This window comes from Canis aureus, chromosome 31, assembly GCF_053574225.1.
Source record: "Canis aureus isolate CA01 chromosome 31, VMU_Caureus_v.1.0, whole genome shotgun sequence".
NCBI classification, from domain to species: domain Eukaryota; kingdom Metazoa; phylum Chordata; class Mammalia; order Carnivora; family Canidae; genus Canis; species Canis aureus.
Window position 1 is genome coordinate 37,490,478 of NC_135641.1, and position 27,023 is coordinate 37,517,500.

The 27,023-nt window shown below is 43.8% G+C and overlaps 1 protein-coding gene across 4 annotated transcripts in view; it reads right to left on the reverse strand.

Annotated features, from left to right (window-relative positions):
- GOLIM4 (golgi integral membrane protein 4) overlaps positions 1–27,023 on the reverse strand; it is a 79,100-nt gene that overhangs the window by 12,301 nt on the left and 39,776 nt on the right. Inside the window, exons 2-12 of one of the 4 annotated variants that reach the window (XM_077880228.1) lie at positions 18,998–19,072; positions 17,593–17,642; positions 16,288–16,341; positions 14,766–14,916; positions 11,215–11,297; positions 10,611–10,694; positions 7,608–7,766; positions 4,983–5,336; positions 2,936–3,147; positions 2,168–2,247; positions 659–768 (exon numbers count right to left, since the gene is read on the reverse strand). In XM_077880228.1, the coding sequence (XP_077736354.1) occupies positions 659–768; positions 2,168–2,247; positions 2,936–3,147; positions 4,983–5,336; positions 7,608–7,766; positions 10,611–10,694; positions 11,215–11,297; positions 14,766–14,916; positions 16,288–16,341; positions 17,593–17,642; positions 18,998–19,072 (1,412 nt within the window). Of the gene's footprint in view, positions 1–658; positions 769–2,164; positions 2,248–2,935; positions 3,148–4,982; positions 5,337–7,607; positions 7,767–10,610; positions 10,695–11,214; positions 11,298–14,765; positions 14,917–16,287; positions 16,342–17,592; positions 17,643–18,997; positions 19,073–27,023 lie in introns of all 4 variants that reach the window. The other 3 variants (XM_077880227.1, XM_077880230.1, XM_077880229.1) reach the window with 3 other exon arrangements.

Here is a 27,023-nt window from a genome sequence, read left to right on the forward strand (position 1 = left end):
ACGAGAACACACTCACTGGACACTTGCTTGCCTGGTCGGGGTCCTCTCCCAGGAAACACAAAGAACATTCCCCGTTAGTAGGTCTCTACCAATTTATATTCTAATTCTGCTACAGCCCCATGGTACCTGAGCAGTTTTGTCTTTTTTTTTTTTTTTTCATTTCTCAAGCTACACGTCCTTACCGATGTTATTAATTAAAATGGTCCCTGCCTGCTGGGAGATGACAGTCACACGACACACACAGTGCTCCAGCGCGCTGGTCAATGGGCCCCTAATGGTCAGCTTCCTTCCTCCAGTTCTCTAACTCCCACACTTGCTCTTTTTTTTTTTTAAAATCTTTCAGAATGACTGCATATTTCGAGCCTCTCAATATTGCTTTTCTCAGTCTTACTTTTACTAATATAGAAGTTGGCAGAGGGAAACTCCTCCTACGTTTTCCCGGAACAACTTCTGGGCCGGTCTCCTCACACAAGCACCCTCGGTTTACAGTTAGCGACACTGCTTATGCCATCACACAAGCCACCTTCCTTCTGCGCCGACATAACAGACACATCTGCAGCCGGAGCTGGAGCCAGAGGCTTGGTGTCGGGCAAACCTTTGAGTTTCCTTCCCGCCTTGGGGGCTTCCAAGTGTGGTGACCAAGAGAGGGGACACTTACATCTGCCTCAGACTCCGGATCAGCTTCGTGGGGCCCGTGATCTTGAGGCTCACGTCCATTCTCTGGGTCGTCCTCTGCTTCATCTTGGTGATGGTTGTCCCTCTCATAGGCTAGCAAATCGAAGGGATGACATCAGTGCAGGTGAACCGGACGGGACTGTGCCCCTTCAGTCCCAGAAAAGCCCCCAGTGGGCTTTCCTCCAGACCACTTCACCCAATCTCTCCTCCAGAGAGGCTAGTTCACTGCAAAGCATACATCTCAGCTTTTCTGAATAAAACTATGTTCCCTTCCCCAGACTGTGTGTCTCAGGAGATAGCGTGGGTAAGCGATGCCATGCTTACCTTCTAAAACAAATATTTATGAGGGCAGCTGCATCCCCCCCTCCTTGTGATGCAAACGATAACCAGAACTTCCTCACTACAGGAAAGCCCAGTCCACTGGACGCTGCTGCTATATCAGGTTATTTGGGGTACCATGAGAGGAAACAGCAGGGAACCAGAAGAAGATGGTAACGTCTCAGGAGACGGAAGAAAGAACAACCCCATCTGTGGAGCTCAAAGCCAATCTAGCCCATCCTGTGTGGTCCGATATGGCAACGATGAGGGCGGCCACCACAAAGATGCATCTCGCACACACATTTACTTGCTGCTTAAAGCAAAACGTAATTTTTTTTTCCGGGGGAAAAAAAAAATTTCCATAAAGGAAATTTAGATAAGAGCGTACAAAGCGAAGAACAAACAACTTTTTAAGTAAGTTGTGAGAGGAAAGGTTAAGTATATAGAGAGTATTTAGCTTACAGAAAATAGGGATGCAAGGTAACTTACCATCAGGTTTCAAGTGCACCAAGGGATTCATTAAATAAATAAGAGAGCAAACTGTTCTCCCGTCTTACTGATAATGGAACAAAAAAGCTTAAAGTGCCGTACAGGGGGACATAAGGAAAACGATTCCTTGACTATAAGGGCTATAAAATATCAGAAGAGGCTATGCAGAGAGTTTGGGTAATCACCTTCTTTTAGGCTCTTTTAAAAAAAGGATACCTGTCTGAGTGTTAGAGTTGCCAGAGAGGCTACTTTCTAGTTGTTACACAGCAAGTGATATTTGATAAATTACACAGGAGCCGCTCACCACCAGTGAAAGCTACTATTGCCTTAATTTGAAAAACTTTTAAAGGCAATGATCCAAAGGCTTTCAAGGTAAGGTGAAAATGGAGCCATTTCCCAGAGTACAGCAGCCCGGGGATAATGTGTCAGAAATAACAGTTCCGTATACAAAAAGCCTAAACGACAGGAAAAACATCAGAAAGGAAATACATGATCTCGAATAGTCTGGGCCACCAACGAGCACCATTCCGGAGGACCGGCAAACACCTAACACCGACAACAAAAAAAGACACGCAGCACACAGACCTCCCTTGTGTGTACTCACACGTGCCCACTGCACTGGGTTGATAATCTGTATTACCAAGTAATCCAATTAACATATGCATCATCTAAGAAGTCTCACCACCTCCTTCCTCTTCTTGGATGCCCTGGTCCTCCGCGCCCTGGACGATATCATGATCCATAGCATCGTAGCGAGCTTGCTGCCTGTAACGGCACAAACATGATCAGTCCAGTGACAAATTAAGGAGCACAACTGGCCATAAGTCAGTTATATTTAACGGTAGTAATAAATGCATTTTTCCACGTTTTCTTAAAGAGTCAGATTTTTTTTTTTTTTTACACCTTTTGCTATCAGGCTTCGTAAGGATTCCAGATACGATTTCAAAGGATGCCTTGAAAGAGCGAAGACACCTTTGAAGTGATGAAGTAAAACACAGTCATCACCAAACCTGCTAGGTTATTTTGAGAGCTACACTAAGCTTAGAGACCTAACATTTTTAATCGGGGGGGGGGGGGACATTTATTTAAAAATGTTTAAAAAAACATTTATTTTAAAAATTAAACATCTGGACGTTTAACTTTCAAGTCGTCGTCCTGCCCCAGCCAGGGGAGCCCCTCAGGCTCACAGGTAACACACACACAAAGCTACTGCCATCTGCTGATGGGATCAAGGGGGGGGGCGGGGTGTGCCCAGGTCATGATCCCAGGGTCCCGGGTTCGAGTCCCCCGTGTTGGGCTCCCAGCTCAGGGCGGAGTCTGCGTGCAGAGTCCGCTTCTCCCCCTCCCCTGTCCCTCCTGTGTCCCCTCTCTCGCTCACTCTGTCTCTCTATTAATAAGATCTTCAGAAATTAAAAATAAGTAAGGAGGACACGGGGCGGGGCCAGGAGGCTACCGGAGCTGCTCGGGGGGCCGCGGCCGCCCGTCCTCGGGGCCCGCCTGCCTCTGCCGGGCCGCCCCGGCCAGGAGCTGCTGCTGCCGCTGCCTCCACGCGTGGCCCTGCAGCCTCTGCTGGCGCCCGGCCTCCTGCTGCTCCCTCGGCCGCTGCTCCAGCTGCTCCTCGGACGCCGGTCGGAGTCTGGTGGCCGGCCCGGCCGAAGGACGCACCTGGGGGACAACGAGCTGCAGCTGAGCAAGGCATCGGGACCTCTGGGGCGCCTCCGCCTCGTTTCTCACGACAGGCTCAGGAGGCAGGGCCGGCGGAGCGAACCCCTGGAGTCAGGTGAGTAGATGCAAAGGCCCCAGGCGCCTGCCTCCCACCCTCGATCGCCCGGAGTGGCCGGCGTCCCGGCAGGTGTTCAGTGTGCTCCCTCTCACGAGGAAGGGGACACAACAGAAGAACGCCGTTTTGGACCGTAATTAAGTGTTATGTTCGCAAGGCTCTGCCGTAAGCGGGTGCTTGGGGACCTCACGTTAACTGGGGCAGTGCTTCCAGGAAGAGTTGAAGATGCAAGGATGCCAATTAATACTAGGAGTGCATAACCAATCTCAGGCTACCCTGAGCCAAGAAAGAAGAAAAGAAAAAAGAGAAAAGAGAAAAGGGAAAAGAAAAATAAAAAAATGAAAGAAGAAAAGATAAAAGGAAAAGAAAAGAAAAAAGAAAGCCAATTTCAGATATTTGTGGAGAGACAAAGACCAAATTCTTCAGGACGCCAGGGTGGTGGGTGGCTTAGCACTTGAGCATCTGCCTTCAGCTCAAGGCATGATCCTGAGGTCCTGGGATCGAGTCCCACATCGGGCTCCCTGCATGGAGCCTGCTTCGCCCTCTGCCTGTGTCTGTCTCTCTGTGTGTCTCATGAATAAATAAAATCTTAAAAAAAAAAAAAGTCTTCAAAGAAAAAGAGAATGCATGAGAACAAAGTACCTTCCAATGAAAGGAAGAACTGATGCAGGAATCCTTAAACTCTGCTCCCCACTGGGCTACCCACCACTCTCTCCTGCCCACCCTCTCTCCCAACCAACACAAGCACAAGCAATTTTCACCAAAGGAAAGAAGGTGCAGGGGTGAGGGAAATCAAACCGACGGGGGAATTACTTTTGAAGAAAGCTATGAGGGACACAAGGCTGGGAGAGGCTTCTCCATGCGAAGTGTGCAACAATGTGGAAGTACAACAGAGGCCTTTGCATCTACTCAGCCCAGAGCCTCAACCAGCTTGAAGTCTTAGAGTCTGAGGCCACACAAAGCTTCAGAGTCATAAATAAAAGGTGATCAGCATCTATGGAAAGGCCAAGTAGCCCACTGCTAGGTATCGGCTTAGAGACAGCAGAAGAGAGACAGCCCTCTGCGCTCAGTGTTGCTTCCAGTTCTTTTAAAGTATGATGTCTCATAAAAATGGATTTTCTAAAGGGAAAAAGCCTTACTTCTGTGAGAAGGCAGGCTCTGTAGGGGGAGCCAGAGCAGGGACTGGTTAAACATACTCACCCAGTGGGGCATTCTTAAGTGCTAAGATCAGCCTTTTGACAACTTAATAACCACCTTGAAGATGAATGTGCAAAAGCCAACCTACCATTTGATAGTAAATGAACAAGGACAGGGAGGCTTTTGAGTCTAGAAAATGAGACCCTTCTCGGCCTCAAGATGCCGGTGGGACTTGAGCACGTTCTGGGAAGTGCCCAGTCAGGCGCTCATGCCTCCTCCTACTGCTCAAGGAAGGGAGCGTGATGCTCCCTTGTGATGTGCTGCTCGCAAAGAAAATACACACACCGACAGCAGCCTTCTCCTCCCACCGGGCATCTTCCTGAGCCATGTGAGCAGCTAAGCCACGAACATTACAATAGAAAGCTTAAGCATGTGCATTCAACGTTTAGTGAAGTCCCTCAATTTTTATTTGAGAGACTGTCAGATATGGGGAGGCTTTTTCAGTGTTTACAAGCAAAGCCACGTTCCCTATCCCAGCTGACAAAACATCATCCTGGTGGACAGGAAGTGGATGACCTCTTACCTCAGCCGGAGCGTGACCCCCTAGAAGGTTGGCTTCTTCTCTGGCTTCATGCTGTTCCTTCCATTCCCGATGCTGTTCCTTCCATTCCCGATCCTGCTCCTCTGGAGATGGATCGTGTTCCTCCTCCAGATGCTCAGCCTGCCCGACCTGCTCCATCGCTTCCTCTTCCAGGGCCTTTCTGTGCTCCTCTTCCACCTGCCGCTCCTCGGGTTCTCGGGGTTCCGCGTCGTGCTGGTTCAGATCTGCTGGAGCCTGAAAGTCTGCCTCCTTCTGGGTGGGAGGGTAAAGTTTTGATTCTTCTGTTCTCCTGCGAACTGCTTCATGTGTCTGCCACGCATCACTATTTCGAGACACCTAGGCCAAGCACATCACTGGAAATGACACTCTTCCATTTTGAAAACAGTGACATAATCTCTATGGGGTTACAACATAAACAAAACCCTGGCGTCTAGAAGTAGAGAGTCCTCACTGAAAAGTATGGCTGCAGTGGAGTCACTTAATGCTTCTCACTATGTCATCTCACTTATAAAAGAGAGAGAACATAAGCAAAATTTCATCTCAGAAACAATACGGTTAAGTAGTTCAAAAGTAAAGCCTGCACATGACCACATCTCAGCAGACCCTTCCCTCAAAAGCAATCTAACTCCTGTTTCTCCTTTAAAACAAAAGGGAAAAAATCCCTCAGCCTTCAAGTAATGCAGTGTCTATGTCACCTGCTTCAATGTAAATTCTGTTTTCAATAAGGATTTGAAAGAGTGGGACACCTGGCTGGCTCAGTTGGAAGAAGGTGTGACTCCTGACCTCAGGGTTGTGAGTTCGAGCCCCATGGAGGTGTGTAAAGATCACTTAAATGAATAAAACTTTAAAAAAATATATAATTTGGAAAGAGAAGGACAAGATCAAGTTGAAGATGAATTGGGTTTATTTTTTATTAACTAATAAAAAAAATTGCCATTACTAATAGATGCCCATGGTAGCTGCAAATAGTGCTCATTAAACCAAATATAAGAAAATATTTTTTTTATGTACTAAATAGCATTTCCTCGTAAATCAGAGGAAATATTTTGTATTTTGTATCGCTAATACAGAAAAGTCAACATAAAAAAAGGCATATCTTTTTACAGAGGACTCCTCTTCTAAAATTGGTTGATTTAAATGGATTTTCCTGGATTTAAAGTTTCAGAGATTTCCATGTGATCTTCATTACTTAGAAAAGAGGGGCAAAGAAGAGATGATACAATATCATAAGAAAATATATCACTCCTCCCCTCGTCCAATCTTTGGTCAGACTGTTCTTCCAAATTGAAATAAACGTGAAGCCCTCTTCTTAAATTAGCAGAACTATAACTGAGAAACTGGATTGATTAATTGAATGAATGAATGAATGAATGAGTGAAATGAATGGAGGAAGAAAGCCCTCTCTCAGACATCTGAGGACAACTTCTGGAGATATGTCTTACCAATGTCCTCACATACCTGGCACGTTTGACCTAATACTGCCCTGGCTTTATACGAAATATTTCTCTAAGGGGCCCTAAGTGCTTTCAGATACGTGCCAATTATCTCCACAGCCATTCCCATGAGAAAGGTGACAGCAGAGAACTACCAACCCCACCTCCCAGATGAAAAAACTGAAGGTCTAAGGCATTAAAAGATAAATTAATCCAGTAAACTGGTAGTGAGACCAGGAGAGAGAACAGAACCAATTCCCAGGCCAGGGATCTGGTCATGTCTTCTTAATAGTAGCAGAGAAGGGTCCAGAAGGACACAGAAGGTCCCGTCTGTAAAGGAATGAAGGCTTCCATGAGGTCCTCTCACAGCAACTGAATGATTCCCATAAGATGGTAACTCAGGACACAGCTCTCAAACATTCACTGTTAAAAACAACTTCCTTGGGGAGACACATAGCCATATTTGCCATTTTTTATGCATGTGATTAAAACAACAATATGTGAGAATTAAAGATAAGGATGACCCTACTTTGGATGTCCCTCTTATAAGATAGTCTTCGGCAAAACCTCAATTTTTATGAAAAGCAGAAATTTAAAAAAAAAAAAAAGGGTGGATTAAGAGACTAGCACTCATACCTTTGATGGCTTTATAAAGACCTCTTAAATACAACGTTTGGCTTGTTCTGTGTGGAACAAAGCATCAAGTTCGACTGTATCAGCAACTTCAACACGAGTGGGCTGTAAACACCCTCATGATCATTCAGTCTTCTCACTCCAACCCCCCAAAAAGCCAAACGACAAGAACAAAAAGAGGTTAAAAAAAAGCTTCAGACACAACAGCTTCTTCAAACCAATAAACCCACCTGAATAAACAAAGCCAGTATTTCCTTCCCAGAAAACACTATAGCAGGAGTTCTCAAAGCATCCTCCCCAGACCAGCTGAATCAGTTACAAATGCAAATCGTCAGGCCTCATCCCAAAATAACTGAACTGGAAATTCTGGGCTAGGGCCCAACTATCTGCGTTAAAACAGCTCTGCCGGGGGCTCCGATATACGTGCAAATTTGAGAACCACTGTTGCACAGGAAGAGGTGGCAATATATAGAGCCGTTCACCTGGTGACAGCATGACGGGGAAGTGACCCGACCGTGGAAGAGCAGTTGGCGCCTCTTACCTCCCGTGGCTCTCCGGCTGTGTTCTCCCTGGCTGTGTTGTCGCCTCGTGGAGAATGTGTCACCTGGGTCACATTCGGCTGCTCTGCTTGTTCTGGCTTTCGAAGGCTTGGAATCCGATTCAGAGTATCTTTCAACTGTTTATACTCTGCAACTTGCGTCTGTGTATACATTGCACAATCGGATGCCAATTGTACAATGTGAGGAGGGAAAGAGACATGATCGTTCATGGATGGACATTAGGGTTCACTGGAAGCCTAGGCTAAGATATTTTACCTACGTACAAATTAGGAAAAATATGCAGATTATTTCCATGCATTAGCTATTCTTACTTGGACATGCTTACCCATTTTTAAGCACATGCAAATGAGAATTAGACATCAAGGGAACAGAGAAAAAATATCTAAGACAGATGTTAGTTTCTCATGCTATGTTAAACAGTCAGAATTCTTATAAATAACTTTGTGGTATAAATACCATTATTCACAAGGCAGTTTGCAACCAGTGTTATAGCATTAAAAAAAATCTGTTTAAAAATTCACACAATTATATAAATACAAGCGCAGATATCTTTTACCAAATTGGTCTGAGTAATGTTTTCCAGTGAAAAGGAATCCGAAGTTTAAAATAAGTAAATATATATATAAATCGCTCAGGCCACCCCCTTACTCCCCACCCCCTCCATCAACCTGTGCTCAAATAGGGTCCCTCACTCTCCAGAAGGCTTCTGGTATTGTGCTCTGCAGATTTAGGGAGGCAACAGCGTAGGCATGAAATGAGCCTAGATTTTTATTCCTCGTTGTGAACCTTCCCTCTTCTAAGGTGATAAAGGTACTCATGTAAGTATTAAATACAATATACTCATATGGGCGTATCTGTGTATATGTGGTGCAGTGTGTATGTGTGTGTGTGTGTGCACAATATTTTTCATACCAGGAGCTAGAAAGGCAGGGAAAAAAAATCAAATACCTTAACTAAGAAAATCAATAGACACTGCTCATACTTAGCTCATCATATGCACCAACACTGTTGTCCTAAAACAGAGATTCTGTGTGTGTAAACACACACCTACATAGACACACACACAAAAACCACAGAACTCTTTTCTGGACAAGTTTCCCAGACAGTGCGCACAACAGAGCAGCTGAGTGGAGGCTGGAATCCAGCTGGCGCTCCCGCTGCCCCAGCCGTGCACCCTGGCATAGCGACTGCTCTTCCACCCTGACGAAGAGGGGCTTTTTTAAATTCTTTTTCCAACTCACACAAAGGTGAAGAAGTTTTCTTATGAAATCTGTCTCAGGGGAGCGCTTCCTTATAATTCGTACAAAGGTATGCCACATGGCTAACAGTGAGTGGCCCTTATCCCAGAGATCTATCAAAACACTTGCATACCAACTTTAGAGGTCAAAGGCAATCTTTAAAAAAAGACATCTGTCCACATAGTGACACTTTTCGTAAATATTTCTTCTTTCTCCTCCTCCGAGATACATATTTGAAAGCAGTTATGCTGCAGCTCTCAAACATTAGTGTGCATTGAGAATCATGAAGGATCGTGTTAAAAATGCAATCTCCGGGGCCCCCATCCTAGGAACTATGACTCGGTAGGTCTGGGACAAGGCCCAGCTAACTTGATGCAGGGAAGTCTCCAAAAACACCAGCTTATGAGTTACCCGTGACCGTGATGTCAAGAGGACCTAAGCTCTAACCTCAGTTCTGGTCGCTGATCTTAGGCCAGCTATTTTCCCTTTGACTTCCTTGCATTTGGTTATAAAAAAGGGCACAATGTTATAAAGTAGACTGCGAACATTAAATAAAATCCTGTATGAAAAGTTCTTATGATGATCCCAGACACACTGTAAACTCAAATTCTATTTTGTTCTTGCTTTCCCCCACTCGGCTACATTTAAAAATTGGGCTGTTGCTTAGTCTGAGATTTGTGGCCATCACAGCACACAGAATATTCAAATCGGTTTGTCACAATGTTTGCATGAAAAACGGCCTCAAATAAAGTAATACTTGGTAAAAATTGTATAAAGAAGGTTTTAAGTGAAACAATCTCCTAAAGTCCATTTAATTTGTACACGTGTAAAATAATACCACACAGCTATCGCTTCATAGGGAGATATTATATCCAATGACTACCTTGAAAACAAGTCCCACAAACAGATGCTACAGCCTGTGAGATGGGTCAGGGCCCAGCATGTTATGCTTTTCATAATTTTATAAAGACAAAAAATAATACACGGTCTCCTGATTAAGGACAGATAGCTGGTTTTCCTCTTAAATCTTTCCACAGTAGAAAAGTGCAAACCCAGTGGCTAAGCTAGCCATTCCTATTTACTTGCATCTCCTAGAAAGCTGTAAAACACAGTATGGTATCGCTTTCATAAGCTCTCCGACACCCGTATTCGTGCGCTTGCACATTCAGTGCATAAGCACGGAGGGCCTGCTCTGTGCCAGGGGCTGTTCTAGGCTTTGAACAAACAGAATTTATGACTCCTGTTTTTCCTTCTCCATTGACATGAGGTCTCTTATTTTCCATAATTTGACCAAGAACACCTAAGGCTGGTCGTAAAAGGAGCGTGCGTAGGCTGGAATATGGGAGCGAAGGAGGGGGGAATGGAAGAAAAAGTCTGACAGTCATGTAGTTGGGAGCTAGCATCATAAAATCCTGTAGATCCTAGAAGAAGAGTCACCACAGGTCAGAGAGTGGCAAAAGACCATACAGATGGGACCATCTCTGGGATTTAAACAAGCATTAGCCCATTGCGTGTAGGATAGAAGTGGTCACAGGTACCACACTACCGGTGCAAAACCTCATCAAAGGCTGATTTCATATTCTCTTGATTGAATTTCGAAAGCATGCATGATCCTCAGGATCAGGAGAGCTGTGTGTCCGAAGAAACTCACTCAAGATTGGCTTGTCAGAGACCACATGCATAAAGGAATTCGGAAATGTTAAGCAGATTGTGACAAGAACCCACAGAGGCGGCTACCCTTCTAACCTGTGCAGCCGCTAGTGCACTCTTGTGGTCTTCCAAAGTCACTACAAGCTGTTCATGCTCCGAGAGTAAATTCTTATGCTGTTGCTACACAAAAAAGAATGTTACATGTTGAGATTTAGCATTCCCAGACAGATTCTTCTTCCGCTGCTGACAGTGGTATGAACACCCAAAGGCAGCTTGCTTGTCTGCTTGTCTGCTGTTCTGGTGACACTTGCTACGTTTAAGAAATCGTCGGAGAGAGAGGACGATTTGCTGAAACCGAAAATGCGCTACACCTAAGTATCACAATCCTTTACAATGAGATCAAAACCAAAGGAATGAATATTTCATTATTAATAAACCTTGGCAAATAAAATGCTTATTACAAGGCAACCACCTAGCCAAAGAATCGTTTTGCTACTAATGAAAACGTTTGGATTTTTCAGACCATCTTTTGGCTTACAGGGCAGAAGTGGTCAAAGTACTGGGCACATTCTAGTTTATGCAAAGCCCAGAATAACAGTGTGGATTTGTAATGCAGGTCACTTAGGGGCTGACTGGTCAAGCCATTCTACAGAGTAAAGCAGGCCAATGCCAAGCAGTCAAACGCTCCGTCTTGTTTTACCTTGACGTCTTGAAGCTGTGTGTGCATGTCTTGGTGTGCTTTCCTTAGTTGTCTGTTTTCTTCTCTCAAATTGTACACGGTTTCTATTTGTGGAAAAAAAAATCATGCATAAAGCCTTAGGATTTTTTTTTTGGCTTTGGATCCCATTATTTTCATATCTAAAACTTCACATAACTATTTTTAGGATTTGTTTTGAACTCTGTACAGTATGCCCAATCAACGACAACTGTATCACTTTGGGATGTGGCATGGATTCAGCTTGATATTCCAATACAATCTGGTTCGGGAGTTTAAATACTTTTAAGGAAGCTACACAGTGTGGAAGTTAAGAATTTCTAATTAGTCAGGAGTTGAAAATGAAGGATTTCTGTCAATAAGCAGGTCCTCAGGAACAAAGTGTAATGGGCATGGATGCTATAAGATTTGAGTCTCTCCACAAATTAAAAAGAAAGTTTCAAAGAGTACAAATCCTTTTTCTCACAGAACCAATAATCTCCACAGACCCCATTAAGTACTTCAAGTACAAAGACAACTCAAGAAATGAAGAGACAGAGAGAAACTCCACTTACCTGTTTAAAAATTCTAAGTATATTTTCTTATTTCTTATATATTTCTTATTTTCTTTCCTACCTGATGCAAATTCCCCCTCCAACAGCGACAGGACAGTTTTTTCCAGGGCAACAATGTGAGACTATAGCTGCCCAAGGGAAGTCCTATAATCTCTCCCACCTCAAGCCCACTGCTCAAGGAACAGCCTCAGTGACGTAAAGACGCCAGGCCCACCTCTCTTACCCTCTTGGTGATTTTCTCACTTTTGCTGTTTCTGGACACTGGATGTTATAAACTGGCAGCCCCAGGGCTGAATCCAACTCATTTTCTCTTTTTTTTTTTTTGGCCCTTGCAGTCTTGCAGTGTTGGCCTATGCAGAGTGTTCCACATTTGAACCATTTAGAAATCAAGGATCTGGGTCTACTAAGACCTGGCAACACGAGGCCAATTCTCATGTGACAATACTCAGCAGAGGTTGAATGGTGGCAGGGAACATTCTAATTCATTTTGCAACGGGAGACACCTCTGAAAGTGAAAGGGGATGCTGTTAACGACACTGCTGGGACAGGAGGTCTGAGTCTACACTGCGCTGGGCTAACAATCCCTGAGTGGACGTCACCCCCTGCAGACAAAATCCTAATCCTCCAGCGCGGCACTCAGCACTGAGAAAAGTGTCCGTCACCATCTCTTACCATATTTTCTGCCCACTTTTACTCCTTTAGGGTCCCCGCCTCGCCCCTGAGCTCTGGATTGCTGACTGGGTGTAGGGGAGAGGTCAAGAACAGGTAGGAAAGGTTTCGACTCGAAGGTCAAAATACCACTGGGAATCAAGGGGGAATACCATGGGGACTGTCAGCGTGCTGTTGGCTGGATGAGGCTTTAGGACACACACACACACACACACACACACACACACACACACACACACACAGAGACAGGTGCACTCAATACCCAAACTGCTAGCTTCTAAAGGAGTTTTCCATCATAAACTCAATGGTGGTTGCTTCTGTGCCTTAAATGTATTGCCCTTGAGTAAGTTCTTTAACTTTATGAAGGTTTCAATTTCCTCATTTGTTAAATTAGGCTAAACACAATGCCCAGCTTACAGGCTGTTATGAGAATTAAATAAAATAACCGCACGAAGAGCTTCACCTGGTCCTGGCACATGGTAAACATTAGCTGAGTGTCAGCTATTATTATAACAGGGAAGGAAAAGAATAATTATCTAAGCTTATAGGCTACTGGCTCATCTCCCTAGGGAGTCTAAACTCTCTCCTGGCATCACACTGAACTTTACCAGAGACTACCTGGATTATACGCCTGAGTTGCCACTACTGACCTGCCTCCATCGCAATATGCTTTAACTTACTGTCCGCAGCTTTTATCAAAGGATCATAATTGAACGGAAGTGCTGACGGAGGAACTGCTCATAAAAGTGCCATCAAAGGCATTGTCACACCCTATTGTTTAAGGCCTCTCAGAAACTTCTCCCAAAAACTAACTGATACTGGAAATACTGTTCTCTCTCCCCCCTTCTCTCTCCCTCTCTCTGTTTCTCCCTCCCTTGCCCCACCCACAGGGTAGGTACACTCTCTTTCTGATAAGAGGCCCATAACTTACTGCATTTCCCTTTCTGTCCTGGCTGCCAGGAAATTTTGGCCAGGTTACGAGGCTTAAATTCTCTTAGTACGCAGAACTCACGTACAGGTGTCCTCCTCTTTTCCACGGTTCTGATTTATAACCTCTACATATAATTTGTTAAAATTTTACTCTAAATTGCCCTTTGTTTCAAAGAAAATAATACCAAGTAGACGTAAGAAGACACGCTTTATATTACCTTTGTGAGGACTTTTCTCTGTTATCTTCATGATCTCCACCATGTGCCCATACCACCAACAAGCCAACCGACGGCCCTGCGTGTCCTGCGTGTCTATAGCTCGTGGGTATTATCGGCTGACACCTGGCCCAGATCTCTCAGGACCATGTTAACCCTCTGCAATCTGCCTCAATGGCTACTTAACTCTCATGTGCCTTTTTGTTATAACTTATTATTTTGAAATACTTATAGACATAACAATGCAAAAAAAAAATGTACAGAGAGGTCTAAAGTACCTATCACTCAGATTCCTTCCCTCTATGATGGTATCTTATATAAAATAAAAATAGAGTTTGGCACAGTATAACTAACTGGACCACAGACGTTCCTTGGATTTCACCATTGTTTTCACGAGCACCATGTGACTTTTTAAACCAACTGTCGCACTTCAAACTTATTAAGCACCTGGATAATTGATTGCAGAATATTTCCCTTTTTTCCAGACTTTACATACACTCAGAGTGATACATTTGTTTCAGAATACCATGAAAATACCTCATGCTGACAGTGATCTTGTATCAGAAACTGTCCTAGGTGCTTTACATAAAACCCTGCGAGGTTGGTAACTTTTTTTGAATATCCCAGTTTGACAGATGATGACAATGAGGCCCGTGGTGATCATACAACTTGCCCATGGTCGTAGAACCAGTAATTGAAGAGGCCAAGTCTCGCCAGGGCAGTCTGACTCTAGATCCTGAGCTTTTCCAAGCTACTACTAGCGATCAACAGGTAGATTTCTTGGCCCCTTGGAGACTAGGAAATGCACGGGGCAATTTTGATCGTTGCACTGAATGTGAAGCATTGATGGCATTTTGTGGGTAGAGGTCAGAGATACTAAATATCCTACAGCACACATAAAAATAGCCCTGCCCGATGTGGCCAGTGTACCCCATCGAGAAACACCAAGTACTCTATCCTGTTTCTCTAAACAAACCCAAAGAGATAAGGATCAATGTGACATGTTACAAAGAAATACGTGCCTATAAATAGCCACATGATAAATGTGAACCAATCACCATGCAAAAAAAAAAAAAAAAAAAAAACACAAAAACCAAAATTCTACTTTACTGAAACATTACAGGAGTAGTTATTTCCATGTAAACTAGCTAATCAGACTCGCAAATACCTTTTAGCTTAGAAAGTTCTTGTTCTTTCTCCTGCTGTAGCTGCAGGTATTTCTGCTTATGGTCATTAAATGTCCTACTGAAGTCTTCTCCTTGTCTGCGGTGCTCTTCCTCCAAGTCGCTGTGCTGCTTCTTCAGCTCTTCGTGTTGACTCTGCGAAGATGAGAACCTGAGCAGAGATGCACATTCTCGAAATGACACCCCAGCTGACAGCGCCTCAATCTCTCCCTCCCCCCCCACCCCCACCCCCGGCCCACCGACAGATGAAGCGGGAGGCTTTGTCTTCCTCAGGCTTGCTGTTAATTTGGGCAGCTCCCCCTCCATTTCCCTCACATTTCAAATCAAGTGTTGGGTATCCTGGCCAAAAATAATCTTCTCTTCAATTTCCAACGTCGGTAAAGACAACAAGAAGTTAGAAGTCAGCAAGGAGAGAAGGGGAGGGGAAGGATCCGGGGCAACTCCCTGGACTCACACTGCTGTGGAGACAGGGTAAAGCTAATGGAAAAACTATCCTTCTATGGATATTCCAGGCTTCCTCTTTCAATCTAATGTTTTCCCAGCAACATTTTTTATTTCCCTTCTTTAAATTTCAGCCCTCTGGGTAACCCAGTTTAAAGAAAAAGAAAGAGAAAAAAAGAACAGATTTCCTTCCCTTTGGGGGAAATAATACATTGTTTATAGAATGATTATTTGCCCTACTTCTGGGTCAGAACACCATGCTGTGATCACAGTTTAGATAAATCCCACGGTCTCCAAATGCTTAAATGTGAAAGGACAGTGTGCCTTAATCCACACACAGCTTTCTGGATAGTAGGAAAGGTTCTGGCTTCAATAAAAAGCACTTGCTCTCCTGATATGGGAGGAAAGACCACGCCAAACCAAAAGTGAGGCGGAGGAGGAAGGGAGGCTGGAGGCCTAGAGATCAGGGCATGGTTTCCCCACTGTGCAGAACACTGGATGGCATCCACTCCTCTCTTCTAGCTTGACAGAAATAATGAATCTCTCCCCTCCACTCACTCTCTCTCTTTCTAAGTCTTCTTGACACACAATAATGAGTTTTACCCCAGAACCAAGGAAGGAGAATCTTTAAATATAAATTGTGTTCCTGGGGTAGGTGAAAGGACACATTAAGTATCGGTAACATGAAGGAGGCGTTTCATTGTCTGCTACCTCTGGTGCACCGGGGATCACAGAAACGTCTAAGGAAGACCACTGTGAGACATGAAACAAGCAGACACAAACAAAAAAAGCCTTAAAGGATAAAGAGAAGAATAAAATTTTAAATGAGGTGACCAGACAGACTGATTTACAAGAAAATGTATTAATAAGCTGACCGTGATTTTTGCAACTGGGGTGATTAGAGGAGGGGACACGTCACAATTCTACATCGTGTTTACTGCAAATGTGACTTTAATGTTCCACGTTACCACACAAATCAATCTTCTGTAAAAGCTTTCCCTGATCACTTAAGTTACTCAGTTAATTCTTTCATTCATTCATGAGGAACAACGTTAAATGACTCACTTTCAACATCTGATGCTGCACGTTCAACGCACTGTATCTACTATTGGAATCTTGCTGCAAATTGAAAAGAAAATAGTTAACACGATGATAACGATTCTGGCTCTCTTGCTAAACTAGCTTAAAGCACTTAACAGAAGAATTCCATTTATTTCACTCATAGAAGCTATGATGAATGCCCTGCTCGAACCAGGACGTCTCCAGGGCCGGCTCTTTATTTAACAGCAGGAATGAAGTTTTAACATTCCTGGAAGTTTGCTAGACTTTAGTTAAAGAAAAAGCAAGGCATGGCTTCATAAACGAGCAGCTTGGCAGGGCCCTGGAAATGATTTATGTCCCCTCTCAAGTTGCGAAGAACCAGGGCTCAGAGGCACAAGGCACTTGTCCCGAGACACAGTCACCGCGCGCGGCTAACACCCTGTGCCAGGGGCTCCGGGGGGCTGTGGCGATGAACCAGCGAAGGCCAGGCCAGGCCTCACAGGCTTTGCAAGGCTTAAGAAAGGGGAGAGAGAAGGCGCTTTCCTTCCCGGGGCTTCGGGGGTACGGCATTCTCCATCTATCACTCCACCCAAATGAGAATCTATTTCACAGACTGAAGAAACTGAGAAAGGATAAGCAATAAGCGGAGGGCAAGCATTTCCTTTAGAAGTCGAGCCAGGACTGAAACTTGAGTCTGGGCCACGTTCCATGCAGTGGGTTCGTCTGTGTCCCAGCAGGACACGGTTACACACGGACCCCCCACATTTCCATTGTCCGCCACGCCCCCGCTCTATCCCACCTCCAGCCCAAGGACACCCTCAACCCTTTAGAGTTGGGGGTTTTTCCCCCCCCTTTTTTTTTTTTTTTACAATTCCTAAAATGAACTGCAATTTTGCTCCATCGCTTTATTTTACTGCTTTACTCTTTTACTTGACAGAGAAACTGTGTTACGAAATGCACAACAGAAAGCACACAGTTTTAGTTGGGGCTTTTAAAAGCAAGTACGAGTTGAAAGCGGACAGCCTCCCAGCTATGCAAGGAACGGACCCTTCTCGATTTTAATACCCCCAAGATGCCAATGGTTCATCCAACCAATGCTTATATGATTTTCTTAGAGTAAGAGAAAAAGTTGCTTTGGTCTCCAGTTAATTTGGACTGTGCAAGTGACAGTAATGTTGTGGGATTCTTTTAGCAGCAAAAAATAAATAAATTACACACACACACACACACTCCAGCCCTACAGTCCTATGATTAACATAGTAAAAGATTTTGCCACTATTATTTCCCTCTCTTTTTCATAAAATAATTAAGAAAAAACCCCCAACTTACCCTTCCTTTATTTAGTGTTTCTTGTGCTTCTAACTTATAAACAAGAAAATCTAGAAAATAAAAAAAAATGGAGAAAATGGGGTGTAATTAACTCATTATGGAATTTTTAAACATCTAAAAGAATAAAAGCACATTTCGTACACACTTGTGGGAAATATTTTAGGTTTAAAAACAATCGGCTTGGTAGCCTACTTTGTTTTGCCTCTCAATGCTTTAGAAAGACTAGGAAAAAAACTATTAGATAATTTTCAGCTTTATTTTAAACCTGTACATCTTGAATAAATAATGTATACATTATAACCAATTAGTTAGAAGTGAATTTATAACGTGCACTCTGTGATTAACTCTCCTTGAAATTAAGGAGGAAAAAAAAATGAGGCACATCTGAAGACAGAAATGATTTACTGCTGTCCACTAGATGGCACGCTAAAATCATTCAGGACTTGAAAAGAGAAATCAAGCCACAGAACCCATCTCTAATGCTCTTAAGGCTTTATTATCCACTAGATGGCTCTATAAAATCACTCTGCATTTAAAGACAAGGAATATCCAAATCCTATCAAAGCATTTTAATGATGCTAAACTCCTCTTCTTCATACAGGCTTAAACCGAGGGTCAGTAAAACATCCTAACCCATCCTGCCCTCCCACACTCCCTCCCTCCATCCCACGCCAACATAATGAGACAAAATACCTAACTTATATTTCCTCACAGGATTTCACAATACACGAGCAAATAAATCAAACGAAGAATGTGGATGATTTCCAATCACGAGCTGTATAGAGCCTATGCTTTATAGAAAAATTCTGTTAAAAGTCAATGGGTTGCCCAATGCCTGTGCTAGACGCTAATTTTCCAAATTGAACCAATCAGCTGTGCCAACAAACGCCTTCACAAGATAAAAACAAGTGTGTAACTTAAAAGATACCCTGCAGAGGAAAACAAAAGAGACACCATAAGATGTGATCAATGTGTTATGTTGCAAACATAGATAAATGTCTGTATGCCTGTGTATGTGTATGAATGTATAAAATGTGTCATATTCCGGGCAACACATGCTGTTGCTTCTCGGATATCTATGGCCAGAATTTTCGGGGATGAGTGACATATGTGTGTAATATTCAGAGTTAAAGCTGTTTATTTCTGATATAATATGTGTAACCAATGCTATGAACTGCCTCAAGGTGGCAGTGAATGAAAGATTCGGGATCCAATCTTAAGCAGGAATTACCGTATTGTTCAATGCGTAACATACTGCTTGACTTTCTCTGTCTACTTATAAAACTGACTCAGGGCTGATCTGAGAAAGTTCTTAACAACAACAAAGAAATAGTAAAGCAAGCACGCGATGTTTCAAAGAGGAGTATGATAAAAACACAGAACACAAACTGCATTTCATATTTACCTTCCTTTGCTTTTTTATGTTCAAGTCTTTCCTTTTGCAAGGATTTCTCTAATCTTGATCTGTGTTCATACACAACTGAAAGAAAAAAGTTAAAATTTGTCGGCAAAGAATTAGAAACTCTAAAGTAAAGATAACATCAAATTTTCCAAACAGGGGGAGGAAAACACTTTGGGGTCTTCACGATTGAAATAAAAATGTATACATGTTTAAGTTCCACGTTCTGGGTTAAAAAAAAAAAAAAAAAGTCACAACAGACCTAATTCTGAGCTGACTTCTGCACAGTCCGCACCTTTGAAAACAATACTCTGAAAGAGGCTTCCTTCCACCTTCTTTTTCCAGCTCCTTCTCCTGCTTCTCAAATACGAGCATCTGTCGAATACGAGGCTCCACGTCTTCTCCTGGGCCAATGTGTCCACTGTCTGGACCTCTCCCACCATGTGCCCCACAGCTCTATTTCTAGCTCCCACCTCTCTTAGTTTGCTGGAGACTCCGGGGCTTTTCCACCTAGCTACCCCCTAAGTGCTGCCAAGTCCACGGGATCTGAACCTGAACGAAGGCCGCACCCCCACTGGCATGAAAGAGACCGTGCGTCTCCCCTACATCAAGGAAAACACAGTGAGGGAGCCACAGAAGCCAAGAGGGGAGGGACCCTACAGAGAACCTACAGACGTCAGCTTCACATCTGCAGGAAGCCAACAGCAAAGTGAGGTCAGGCTGGAAGACGCCCCTGGACTTGGCCTGTCCCCACCTGCCCTGTCTACTCTGAAGAGCCAGCGATGCCGGGGGAAGAGAGAGGTAGTCTGGATGTCCTAGAGGGAAAACAGGGACGAGGAGCTCAGCAGAACTCTTCCCCACCTCGGCCTTCACATCTACAGCAAACAAGAGCTGGAGGAGTGGGAAAAGCTTTACTTTGGAATGAATAAAATAATTAAATGGCTATTTTATTTCTATAATAAAATGTGTGCAGATGGACTAAACCAGACATAATATTTACTAGGCCGAGACTGTGTTTGTGGATACAAGTTATTAATGCTTTTTTTTTTTTTAAAAAATCTGAGATGTCAAGAAGCATCCAGGTCTGTGCTAAGATTTCATTCCGGGACTGAAAACCCAACCTCACAGAGTGGTTTGTACAGGCCACGAAGGGTGAGGGGGGGAATGGCAAAAACTGAATTTCTGGTGTTTGCTTTGAATCCTCTGTGCAGCATTATGGTCACATATGACCTCAATCCCGTGCCAAACTAAGCCAAACCTGTCATTTGGTTCATCTACCAGCGTCTGGCTTCCCTTGGCTACCCTAAGACACAACTGAATCACCCATCACTGACTCGCCAGATACAACACATACAACTGCCTGACACTACTGGCCATCCCAAAGCGCCGAGGTCACAGCAACTCCACCCACCCACCCCCACGCCTGCTCTAACTCCTTGTCACTTGAAGGGACGCCCTGTCCCTCCTGCCCTTTCTCCAGTGTCACAGCTGCCAGTTGCCAGCCACTACTGTCCTCCTCCCACGGTGCCTGCCATCTCCTGGGAGAAGTCCATCTGCCAGTGTCCAAACCCTCGGGCTTCTCCCTACCCTGCATGTCTCATCTTGTCATCCCAGAGAAACCTTCCACTCTCCGGGCTCCCTCTACCACTACCACAACCCCTATCTCTACTCACACCTCTAACATCTCTGGGCACAACTCTCAGAATGCCTACTACCACCCAAACTGGCTTGGTGTCATCCCCTGGCAGGTGTATGCCTCAATCTCAACTTCCTCGTCCTCCCCAGCCTCTTACAAGTCATCGCAGCAATCCCTGCCTTGGTCTTTTTTTTCCACCAGTGTTCTGTTTTCTTTGCCAGATGACCCCTTCCCCCCAGTGCTATGGTTATAAAGGATCTAATACAACTTTGCACGTACTGAGCCCCTATGTATCTGGAAGCACATTATGAGTAGGAATGCGAAATGAATCGCCATGCGCCTTGGCCATAAGCAGCTCAAGTGTAACACAGTGGACAGGGGAGGTAAATTTTAAATAATTAGAGCTAAATACACTTAGCACAATAAAAGCATATTTAAGCCCAAGGAAAGTCAAGGAAGAGCCCTGGATGGGAGAGGGGTGAGGGAAGACTTCTCAGAGGTGGTCATCTCTTGGCTGGCTTTGAGAAGGAAGAGCAATTCGATAGAAAAGTGTGCCACGGGAGACAGGCACCTCTGGAAGACATCACAGGGACGAAGGCACGGGGGTATGAAATTGAGCTAAACGTAGCTGTACTCTAAGCTTGCTTGTAAGTCCATTGTTAAAAAATCACATTTTTCCCCCCAAATAAGTCTCTTTGGCAGATAAGTCCATCTGCCAGTGTCCAAACCCTACTAAAACCAAGAAGTTCCTTGAATGGGTACTAACAGTATCATCTGGAATGATGTTTGGAACAAGGCAAGGGAAGAAAAGATTAGCCCTACAGAACCTCACTAAGCCAAGCCCTAAACTGCAGGCTCATGGACTTTGAGAATTTCAGTCAGGTGGGAAACATTTACAGGGGAACAAGTCCGTGACGGTGCTATCATGACATCCAGAGGCAAGAACAGGATGCCCCAGGCACACCTGAGCTCCCCAGTGGGAAGGAAATATCCTGCCTCTCCTCTAATCCACTGGCCAAAGTTCCCAGGTCTGGGTAGAGTCGTGGGAACACAAACGTGCCCGGTACCCTGGAACTGTGGTGCACTAGCTGGATATGGGGTAGATGATTTCAGCAAGCGTGTGCACCACTTCCAAAGGAAACAACAGGAAGAACTGTCAAGGTCTTTTTCCAATGGAACTGCAGTGGCAGAGGGTGTGGGGAGGTCTTGAGGTTGGGGGGCTGCCAAGGAGGTCAGGACCACTAGAGGGAAACAATTCCAGCCTAGAAACACCCGTGAGGGGGCTCCTGGGTGGCTCAGTGGCTGAGCATTGGCCTTCAGCTCAGGTCGTGACCCCGGGGTCCTGGGATCAAGTCCCACATCAGGCTCCTTGCATGGAGCCTGCTTCTCCCTCTGCCTTTCTCTCTGTGTCTCTCATGAATAAATAAATAAAATCTTAAAAAAAAAAAAAAAAAAAGAAAGAAAGAAACATCCGTGATTTTAAAAGACAGCAGCAGAGCCAACAAGACAAATTCGAGAGGACGGCTCACCACCTCAAACTCCCAAGTATCAGACCTTACTGTGGAATAGAGGGGAAGTAACGGCAGGGGAAAGCTGCACTTACGAATCACAATCCTGCACAATCCTCTACTGCAGCAACCACTGGCAATCACTTTGCAAACTTGCTGTGGCAAAGGAGTCTTGTATGGGACTTGGTAAGTGGGTAACGATGGTCTTTGCCCTGGGAAGCAGGGTTATGTCATCTCCCGGTAGAGTGGAGGGCCCACTGGATTGCAGCAGGCAGAGAGGGAGTCTAGGGGATGGAGTGAGAGGGTGGGAGGCTGTGCTCCACTCCCTCGGTCTCTTCCCCGCGACGCAGTCAGGTAGGTGATGTGCCAACAGCTGGCCCAAAGTGCCCATTTATCATACTGAGTCACACAACCGTCTCTTGACAGTCTGACACTCAGTGGGAATTTACACGTTCCACATCCTATTAGCAGTGTTGTCTCAAGAGCCAGAGAATCCTAGGACACTCCGTTACAAACTTTCATAAATACCCTAAACAGATGCTACACAACGTCCACGAAGCCAGGACGCGTTCGTGGATCACAGTCAAAATTCAAAGGCCGTGAGACACCTGAGCTATTCAAGGATGAATAAAATGGCATCGCTCATCAATAACAAGATCTGAGGCATGAAGAATGTGGTTTTGCAAAGGAAGTAAAAAAATAAAATAAAAAATTAAAAAAATTAAAAAAAAAAAAGATGTGATAAACAGGAACAGAGGATGTACGTACACACCAGGAGGTGATTGTACTATTGATATTATCCAACTCAGAACTGGCCAAGCCCTTATTACATGGCACTCGCTTCTAACCCCAACGTAAAGTAACTTAAGAGTGCAGAAATGGGAAAATAACAAAAATAAGTAAATAGAATAAATGTAAACAATTATTAAAAATAGCAAAAAAAAATGCAGCAATGGTTGCAGGCTGAGGAGGAGGCGAGAGGCAGGGAGAAGTGGGGTTCCTTCCCCGAGTTCCAAGAAGGGAAAACCATGACAAGGGGAGCCTTAAAAGATCTATAAGGGAAAGGGAATGGGTCGGTGAAAATTTACCCTCGGGATTGCAAATTCTAGAAAGAATGGGCGAGGGAAAGAGGCAGGCGGCAGCCTAATGGTTGAGAGCAGGATTCAAACCCCGGATCCGTGCCTTCTGGGGCGAGCTGCTGAACCTGCGCTTCGGCTTCCTCACCTGCTGTGGGTGAACAAGGGGAGCATCCACCTGTGAGCGGGTGTCGGGGTTACATGAGTGGGTCACTTGCGCCAAGTGCGCAGAACATGAGCTGGCACAGAGGAAATGCTGGGGCACCCCAAGATACTCGCTCTCCTCCCTGTGGGGCTTAAGATTGCCAGGGAAGCAATCAGAGGATTCCCTGAGCCCTTTCAACCCTACAGTTAAATTCTAATAATAATAAAGTAATTACAGATATAGATATATGATTATGCATAGAGGGAGGGGGGACTCAGAAAGGCAATAAAATATTAATCTCAGTTCCCTTTTACTTAAAAGGAATCTTTCCCTTAAAAAAAAAAAAAAAAGATCAGTCCAACGGCTCCAAACTTCAGAAGCCTTTAAAAAAATAATAATAAAATGCACACACACACATACACTCACACTGCCCTTAATCCTTTTAACATGCATTCTCCCGGCTTTGGAGCTAGTGATTTATCTAGAGAGGTTTACTGTTTCACTTAGGAGGAGGATCGCTAATCAATCCTTGTCACCTATCTCTATTTTTCTATTTATACTCTGAAGTCAAGGGCATCAGTCAAGATGAACTAATACCGCTAGAGGTACATAATGATTCAATCTGGGCATTCAGGATTTTTTTTTTTTTTTTTTTTTTTTTTTGCATTCAGGATTTTTAATGCAGAATTAACAGTGCAATGGGGGTAGGATTTGAATCACAAGAACCCATGAGAAAGAGATGAAAATGCATAATACTCATCATCTCCCCTGCGTCCTGAAAGGGAGTTTAATATTTTCCATGCAGTGGAGAACGGAAAGAGGTTTTACTCCTCCTTCAAGAGTTTAAAATCATGCCAGCTTCCTACAGCAATTTTCCATCTCAACTCTGACTTGCTCTGAAAGCCACAAGAGAAATTAGCTGTATACATCCACTATGGGCAAAACACAAATCCATGGCATTTCAGGGCAAACTGCTCCAATTCAGAATTTGAAAGCAACACTCCAAAATTAGACATAAAACACTGCTAAGTGTTTTAACACCTTAAGCCAAGAGAGGGCAATGTTTCTTTGGCAGAAGCAACAGCTCATAAAATTTTGCTTTCTGTCCTGACGATAACGTAAGGTTTTATCTTTATAAAAAAAAAAAAAAAATTGTATGAAAGTCACACAATTCAGCTTGTGAAAACATTAAGAATTGCAAGTATCTTTATCGCTTTAGAGCTGATAAAAATGAAAATGAACAAATCTGTGCTTTTGACTATTTGGTTGAAGGTTTGTTTTTTGGGTTTTTCTTTTAAAGATTTTATTTATTTTAGAGAGAGAGAGAAGGCAGGGGGAGGTGCACAGGGAAAGAGAGAGGGAGATTCAAGAAGTTGCTGTGCTGACTACAGAGCCGGACCTGAAGCTTGATCTCATCACCCTGAGATCACGATCAGCTTGATCACGAAATCAAGAATCAGCCACTTAACCGACTGAGACACCCAGGCGCCCTGGTGGTTGAAGATCTTCAAGTAGGAGGCAAGAGGGATGACAAAGAGGAAGATAAACTGAAATCACCTTAGTTCCCAGAACATAATACTTTTGAAGATTTGTTTTGTCTTTGTTTTTAGGCCTAGAATAGCAGATATTGTGGTTCTCAGCCACCAGATGTGGGATGGAGGACAGTCGCCCCCTCTTCTGTAGAACAATGACTCAGGAGTTAACACGAAGACAGAGTTTTCCAATTCCCTTTCCTTCCTTCCTTCATAATTCTACCTCCTAAGGAGTCTGAGGAAGAATAGAGGAGATCTTGGAAAACAACGCACATACAACAAGGAAGCAAAAGAACAAGGTGGTGGTGACATTTTGAAGATCTCACTGGATCCCCCCCTCCAGCCCCTGGGAGTAGACAAGGGACACCCTGTGGCTATCGTCAGTGGTCAGAGTCTCAGCCCAGCTCTTTCCCTGGTGTCTCCCCGACTCCTGCACCATCTTCAGAAGGTCGCTATGACCTCTCACAGGTAACTCCTCAAAAGTTAGGCCCAGGTTGGACTTCTCGCTCATCCTAGTTTTACGTCTTCCAGCACAGTTTAACCTTTCCAGTCAGCTTGACAATTTATGGTTGAATTCAATTATTAATTAACCTTTCCCTGCGGTTAGCTCCCTTTACTAAATTACATATTCACATTCCAGGCCTGCGGCGCAGAACCTTGCAGTGGCTTCCCATCATGCTCCGAGTGACACCCAACCCCCTCCGCAAGGCTTCGCCAGGCTGTTGGTCCCGCTGCAGCCTGCCCTTCCTCGAACAGCCCAGGCACCCTCTCCCCCCAGCACCTTGCACCGCCTCTTCCTGCTGCCGCCACTGCTCCTTCTCCAGGCACTTGCACAACAGACCCCCTTATTTCTTGCAGACCTTTACTAAAAAGATACCTTCCCCCCAAGTCCTTTCCCGGACAATCTATTGAAAATTGCAACCTGCTCCCCACTCTCAACACTTCTAGTCTCCATTCCTACTTTATTTTTCTCCTTAGGGCATAACACCCTACCAAAAAAAAAATTATATATATATATACATACACGTGTCTGTTATTTGTCTTATTTATTGCTTTTCTATATATATTTATATATATATTCTATATATTTTTAATATATATACTTATATATATATTAACACACACACACATATATCTTCTTATTTGTCTTTGTCTTATTTATTGCTTTTCTATCCCACTAGAATATAAGTTTTGTCAGGGCAAGAATATCTGGTTTGCCTTATTTCCCTTCTGTACCCCTGGTACGTTGGATTGTCAACATTCGATAGATAATGAATGAATAAATGAATGAATGAATGAATGAATGAATGAACGAATTATAGGTGCCTTGAAGGCTGGGATTGGCTAGCTCCTTAATCCTCCTCTTCAATATCCCAAACCTTCATTACTACTTCAGTCCTGGTACTCTAGTTCCTAATATCTGGTGGTATTCAATAGCTGTTAAATGAATGGGTGCATTTAGAAGATATTTCATACTTTTGCTCATTTGCCTGCCATCCTTTATGGCTGGGCACTTTTAAGCTAAATTTCCACATTTGTTGGCTCATTAGTACTTGCCTATTGCAGAGAAGAGAGAGGTACCAGAAAAAGAGATTAAATATAAATTTATCTGTTGATGTGCAGGCTCATAAGATTAGCATTAGTTAACTCCCAGCTCTGGAATACAGACGCTTTCAGGATGCTGAGAGAAAAAAGGACAGTCTGATTAGGTATTTTTCTACTGCATAGCAATTAAAGTTTTTTTGTTTTTGTTTTTGTTTTGTTTTGCTGCACAATAAAGTTCCTATAATAGCTCACACAAGTGTCTATTTTTAAGTTTGCTAATGCATACAGTTTATGAAGTCATTTAAATGGAAATTTTAACCATGATTTCAATGGTGCTTAACTGCCTTTTTTATTTTGGATAAAACTATACCCAGGCTTTCCCTCATGACACTCTGAGATTTGGCTTTCTCAAATAAGTATTACATTAGCTGACTTAAGATATATTTCTTCATAGAGGAGTCTTCTTTCAAGTGGTGAGCTACTAATCATCATTCTTATTATTAGATGAAATCTACTCACTCCTCATGAAAGGATTCTTCTCTTAGCTGCTTAGAGCTATTCTATTATAGCCCGGCAGTGTTCCTTCCAGG